This window comes from Alligator sinensis, unplaced genomic scaffold, assembly GCF_000455745.1.
Source record: "Alligator sinensis unplaced genomic scaffold, ASM45574v1 scaffold639_1, whole genome shotgun sequence".
Lineage (NCBI taxonomy): Eukaryota > Metazoa > Chordata > Crocodylia > Alligatoridae > Alligator > Alligator sinensis.
This window is the reverse complement of record NW_005842771.1, coordinates 173036-179408: the sequence shown is the minus strand read 5'-3', so window position 1 is coordinate 179408 and position 6373 is coordinate 173036. Positions and strand designations below refer to the sequence as shown.

At 55.1% G+C, this 6373-nt stretch overlaps 1 protein-coding gene across 1 annotated transcript; it reads left to right on the top strand.

The window, feature by feature from the left end:
* Positions 1 to 1008: 1008 nt before the first annotated feature.
* Positions 1009 to 5714, top strand: LOC102384890 (bone marrow proteoglycan-like). The gene is made up of 4 exons (XM_025216846.1): positions 1009 to 1069; positions 2212 to 2396; positions 4946 to 5057; positions 5534 to 5714. The coding sequence occupies exons 1-4, from the start codon at positions 1009 to 1011 to the stop codon at positions 5590 to 5592; spliced, it is 417 nt and encodes a 138-aa protein (XP_025072631.1). The 3' UTR covers positions 5593 to 5714.
* Positions 5715 to 6373: the final 659 nt, after the last annotated feature.

Sequence of the window (6373 nt, the reverse complement as noted above, 5' to 3'; positions counted from 1 at the left end):
TGCTTTACGGACATCAGGTTCAGGGACTCTCCACATGCAAGGGCAGGAAGACAGTTGATTGCAGCACAAGCTGGGGATAGATGTTGAAAGCCCTGGGGTAGCATATGAGTGCCGGGGACTGGTAATAGCTCTTTCTCCACTGCTGACTTCTTACTCCAGGTCAGCGCAAGATGCTGCGCAGTCTGGAAAGGTCTGTCAGAGGATCCTGGCTCCCCGCATTTGGAAGAGAGGTGAGAGCTGGGGACACTTCAGGGTCACTAAAAATGGGGGATGAGAGGGAAGACTTGCCCCAGAGCAGTGCTGGAGCCTTGGCTATCAGAACAGCAAGTGGTGGGTGCACTGTTGAGGGGAACACCCCTAATGCAGCTCTCTGGCTCAGGGAGAGACTCCTGCCTGGCCCCAGAGACCACTCAGCTCCTACCCTGGCACCTGCAGATCCTAGGCCAGGCCATAGGGCTGCAGAGACTGTTTCGAACCTTCCCCCCACCCCCAAACACCCTGTGGGAGGGAATTGCACAGGCCAAAGCTATGTGCCGGGCTGTCCCACCCCACTCTGTACCCATGCAGTGGGTGCCCTGGGCCACCTTGTCCCTGTGTGAGTGCGTAGTGGCCCTGGTGCCCCCAGCCCAGCTATAGCCCTGGGTTTCTAACCACCTCTCCCTTGTCCCCTCTGAGCAAGGAGCCCCTGGGAAAGGCCCCCAGCTGAGGGTGTGATTTGGAGGGTCAGGAACTGGCAAGCAGAGCAATTATGGGCTCTAATTCTTGCAGGGATCTCTGTGCCTAATAATAGCAAAGAAAGGAAGGTCTGCCTTGATAGGATGGTTGGGAAACTCAGGCTAGAGGAGCTGAGGGGAGAGTCAGGGTTTGCTGGGGGAGCTCTGGTCTTGGCTGTGTGGGAATTTTGGGGTCTGCAGATAAGGAGCTGGTTTGGGCTGCGGGAGGGGTCTCCGGGCTATGGGGGTGCCAGGGCTATGCTCCCAAGAATTTTCTCCCCTAGGTCTGACTGAGATGAAGCTGCCCGTGGTCCTGGTGCTTCCCTTGCTGGGCACTGCCTCAGCCCATAGGCTCTGTAAGTCTGTCCCTCCCCAGGCCTCACCCCAGGCCCCCCCTCCAGAGAAAGAATCTCCCCACACTTTCCTTGGCTGTGTCCAAAACATACCAACCCCAGTAGGGAGCCCATATGCAGCCACTCCATGGATCTCAGTAGCATAACTGGGAGTGGGCAAAAGGGGCATCTGCCCTAGGCACCAAATTAGGAGGGGTGGCAGAATTGAACCCTCCTCTCCCCCTGCAGAGTCTGCACCTCAGCAGCATTGCCCTGTTGGGATCCCCAAAACAGTGTCCAGCTGCTGATGCTTTAAGGGCAACAGAGCTGGGGTACGCAGAGCATGCACGGCAGCAGCAGCTCAGCCTGGACTGTTTAAAGCTCCCAGCTGAGTAAGGCAGATGCACCTCCCGCCCCAGCTCTCAGAAGCATGTGCCTCCTCCTGCACTCTCCCACTGGGTTTGTCTTGGGCACCAGTTCAGCTTGTTGGACCCGGTGGACATGGAAACAGGTGCCATGCCAGAATGGGGATCATTGGGCTCCACTCCCTCAAGCCAGTGCTCCCCTCTGATCTCAGTCCAGCTCTGTCCTGGGGAGTGGGGATAACCCACATAGCCAGCAGTCTCCAGTTTGCCCAGGGGAACAGCCAGTACAGGACCAGCATCCCATCCAGCTCCCAGTGGCCCCTGGCCTGCACTGGACCCCAGACACTGCCTCAGTCTGATACCTCAAGCAGCTCCAGGAACTAGGGCTGTCCCCTTGCTGCACAGAGGTATATGGTTCTACTGGGAAGGACCTAGAACTGCTTGCTTTGAGTCTCAGTGCAAAGCCCCAGCTCCTGGAGTTCTGGGATTGGTGACAATCTCAGCAATGGGAAACCTTCTCCCCACAAATCCCCATGGGCAGTAAAAGATGGAGGAGTTTAGACCATGTCCTGAATCCCCAGCTGAGGCGCTGTGAACCCTGTAGAAGGTGCAGCATCTCCAGCTGGATAGGGTAAGGGGCCATTGAGGAGCAGAAGGACAGGCACGCAGACATGGAGGGAAGGTGACTGTCTCCTGCCCACTGCTGCTGTGCCTCCACCCCTGTCAGAGCAGTTTTTCCTCCCTTGGGCCTGGGCTGTCTCCTGGTGCTGAAATGGCCCATCATTGTTTCTCCCTAACCAGTAAAAACCCTAGAGCCAATGGTGCTGGAAGGCTTTGCTCTGGAGGAGGAAACAGAGCTGGAGCTTGGGGACCCAGAGCTACAGTGCCCCTTGGAGCAGAAGAACATGATGACGGTGACAGATGAGTCTGGCAAGAAGTTTTACTATAAAATAGTGCCCAAGCCTCAGACCTTTGAAAGGGCCCAGGTAAGCATTGGCAGGAGAGTGGGGGGGCTGATGCTCCACCCCCATCCTCCAACACACATATTCCCAGGTGGGGCATACACGAGGCCTGCTTGCTGGTACATGATGCTAGGCCTTCAGAGGAGCCTCCCCTGACCTCTGGCTGTTTGGTGCCCTACCCAGAGCTAGGTGATATGCATGGAGGTGGGAAGGAGCATGGGGCACATGCTTGTGGCAGTGGCCAGCAAGCATTGTAGCAGAAAGCCCCCTTTTCCTCTTGCCTGCATTTGCTCTCCCCTCTTTGGATATGTTTATCTTTTTCTACCTTTTCTTCCTTCTTCTCTCTTTCACTTTAAGATAAGGAATTGTGTTTTAAAATTTGTATGTGTGCATTTTGTATCTCCCCTTGTAGTTTGGTATTTTTATCTATTTGTGTGCCATGGCATTTGTAGCTTATATTTTATACTCCTCACCTTTCAACTTTCAACTAAATGTGTTTTAGTAAGTTATACATTGTAACAATGTTAACAAGGGTAGGAATCAAACTGTCCTTCTCTGTATCAGGGTGGCCCCTGAAAGAGCGAATGAATCAGTGATTGAATGTATAACACAGTAGCAGCAGACAGCAATTATCACCTGGAAGCTGCAGATCAACCAAGGGAAGAACTCAATAGAAGACAATGTAACAACCCAGAAATCTCTGTCACTGATCAAGGGCTAGAAGCCCTGGCCTGAGTTAATCAACGCCAGAGACCAACTTTTGGGCTGAATATCTCCAGATCGACCACTCCCAGAGCCCTATTCTAAATTCATCAACGGACTCCCAAACCTGCACGTACATGCGGACGACCCCTGGGGCTGACAGATGCTGTCCAGTAGCCACCGAGGGGGGGGGAAGTCCCACGAGGGTCAATGACCCCTGGATTGGGCAAACCTGAAAACTGGGGAGTCACCAAAGTCTGCCAGGGACAGATAAAAGGCAGTGAAAAGTGACCCTCAGTGGCGCCTTCTTGATCTCGATCTCCAACTCGACCAGACCTGTCCAGCCAGAAGGACCAGCCAGCGACCCCCTTCTGGAGGATAATACCACGCTGAAAGAAGCCTCAACTGGCCATCGACGGCAGACTCCAGCGCTTGTAGGATAGGTATACCTGACTCTGTAGCTTGCTACTGTGTGTGTGCATGTGTGTGTGTGTGGGGACCAGCCCCAAGGTTTATGATTACAGTGTTTCAATCCGCCTAATAAACTAGAATTTTAAGGATCCTGAGTTGGACATTTGTAGCCAACAGCATGGCCTTGACATGGCTGGTAAGTGTGATGTCCTGGGCAGGTGTCGGGACCATGGCTGGTACCCATTGTGGTGAATGGCAGGCATGGTGTGGTGTGGCTTGGATGATACACATGGCAGGAGTCAGTGGGTACAACCATAAGTAGTTAGACCCTATGGCAGTGGATAGAAAGTATATTGTGGCTGATGGACTTGGAGAGGGATGCAGGATGCTGTGTGGATGGTTCTTATGGCAGTGGCTAGCACTGATGGCCATTGCCTGGCTAGTGGCTGCAGCCTGTAGATGCAGTTAGGCAGAGGGCTGTTGGGTACAATGTGACTTGTATTTGTGACAGTGCCTGGTGGATGTACCGTGACAGAGGGCTGTGGTGGTGACCCATGGAGGTAATGTGGCCAGACCCTGTGGCACTAGCTGGTGTATGTAGTGGGACCGGTGGTTGGGGGATATAATGTGGCAGTGCCTGACAGGGCATTTCATGGTAGGCTGCTGTGGCAGTGGCTCTTGAGTTTGATGTGACCACTCCTTGATAGTGGGTATAGGCACAGGTCAGGGTGTAGTAGGTGCTGCCATCCCATGTGGCAGCTAGGAGGTTGTTTCCTTACAGGAGGGCATTACATTCCCCCAACCCGTCTGCCCCTCCTTTACTGACTCCTGGTTAGAGACCTAGCTCCATGCTAGCTGGGGATCCGGGCCCCTTCCCCATCTCAGCTATGTGCCTATTCACCCCAGGCCCTCTCCCACCTGCTGGCAATTTTTGACACTGTTCTCTCCCCACAGAGTGCAAGAGCTTGTACAATGGCCAGCTGGCCTCCATCCACAGCGCTGCCCTCAATAAACAGCTGCACAACCTCAGCAGAACCCATACCTTGAGGAAGGTGTGGATTGGTGGCATCACTTCTTCCTCGGTAAGGCAGACCCTGTCCCCATCACTCAGCCCAGACCTCCTGCCAGAGCTCTGCCAGCTCCAGGACTAGGCATCCTCCCCAGGGCAGAGTAAGGCTGAGAAATAAGGGGAAGGGTGGGGTGGGTGGTGACTCAGCCCCTACCCCCATCCCCTTGGTCCTTTGGACCCTCCATGGCCAGAAACTGAGCATCTTCTTGTGTGCCCTAACTCAGGAAGCCTGCCAGGATGGTGCCTACTCCAGTACCACAGCAGGGCACTGGTCCCAGCAGATGCTAGGTGCATTTAGAGCCTTCCCCCTGCACCCCCCTTTCTCCATATTCCCAGCAGCCCCTTGCAGACCAAGCATCACTGATCCTACCCCCACCCCCTTGCTCCACAGGGCGGGAAAATGACCTCCTGCTGGGTAGATGGCACCACCTGGAATTTCTCCAACTGGGACTTTGGAAGCCCCACTAAGCTTTGGAAAACATGTTCCGCCTTGAGCCCCATAGGTGAGGAGCCCCTAAGAGGCTGGGAGTCTGTGGGAGTGTGGGAGGCAGTGGGCTTGTAGAAATGTGAGACCCACAGCCCCTTGGCAACCCCACAGTTGTATCAGTGCCCCCAGGCACGCCTAGGGTGGAGACATTTGCTACTCCCTGTCCTGCACCCCGTGCTTGTGAGGGCATAGCGGGAGACATGCTGGTTGTGTCTGGTTTGGTGACAGGTAAAATGCATTGGAACCCCACTGGTCCCCAAGGAGAGGGGGCAGGTACTTGGTGAGCCCCACACCAAAACCCTCCCATCGTGCCGTGGGATAGAATGGAGCACACACAGCAGTGGGGCCTGGAGGACATGGTAGGAGCAGTGGGGTCTAAGGCAGGGGCATTTGGGCTCTGTGGGGTCTGGGGCAGGGGCTTCAGGGCTACAGGGGTCTGGGGTGCCAGGCACTGGCCAGGCGGATACTGATCCCTCTCCCTGTTTCTGCCAGATGGTCGATGGACTGGTCTCACCTGCTACCACCTTCAGCCCTTCATCTGCAAGTACTGAGGTGGCTACTTCCAGCCACGGGGCCCACATCCACTCCACTGCCTCCACCCTCCCAAGCTCTGCCAGATGTCCCTGCTCCTAGTGCCTCCCCCCACCCCCGGCAGTAGGTCCTGGCCCTGCCCCATCTCCTGGGTAAGGACAACACCTCCATCTCCCTCACTCTCTCCCTTTCCCTGCCCACATAGTAATTGCCTGATGTTCCTGCAATAAAATGATGTGTCACTGGACACTTCCAGCCTCACATTGCTCCTTCTTGTCTGGAGCTGGGCACAGCAACCCCAAGGGTTCCCCATGAGTCACAGGGCCTGGGTGAGGCAGTGTAGGGGTAGTGGCCAGGCTGGGGTTGGGGATCTGGGTCCCTATAGGCTCTGGACCCACATCCCAGCATGTTCCAGCTGTTTCTCCACAGGCATGTGCTGATAGCACCCCAATGAGCAGGGTGTCCTGGAGCTGCAGCCTTTCCCCAGCCAGGGGTGTAGGGACAGTATAGAATACACAAGGAAGGGTGGGAGTGGGGTTACCAGACAGATGTGTAGCAGGGACATGACAGATTAGGTGTTCTGAATATCAGAGCATAGGGTGTGTGAGGCTGCTCGGGCACAAGGAGTGTATGTGTGTGGACTGCAGTTGTGTGGGTCTGTAAGGGTATGTAGCTGGGCAGATTATGCCATGGGGGCTGTGGGCTGTAAGAAGTGTTGGGGGATGTATAGATTTGGGAAGATAAGAGTGTAGGTTTGGGCTGCAGGAATGGTTGTCCAGGACAGCACTGTAAAGGTGTGAG

What these genes read in the sequence shown, in the direction of transcription:
- LOC102384890 (XM_025216846.1), top strand. Translation starts at nt 1,009, where the DNA reads ATGAAGCTGCCCGTGGTCCTGGTGCTTCCCTTGCTGGGCACTGCCTCA. An exon ending in TGCCTCAGCCCATAGGCTCT is followed by an intron (nt 1,070 to 2,211) that starts GTAAGTCTGTCC and finishes CTCCCTAACCAG; the next exon opens with TAAAAACCCTAGAGCCAATG. An exon ending in TTCCGCCTTGAGCCCCATAG is followed by an intron (nt 5,058 to 5,533) that starts GTGAGGAGCCCC and finishes TGTTTCTGCCAG; the next exon opens with ATGGTCGATGGACTGGTCTC.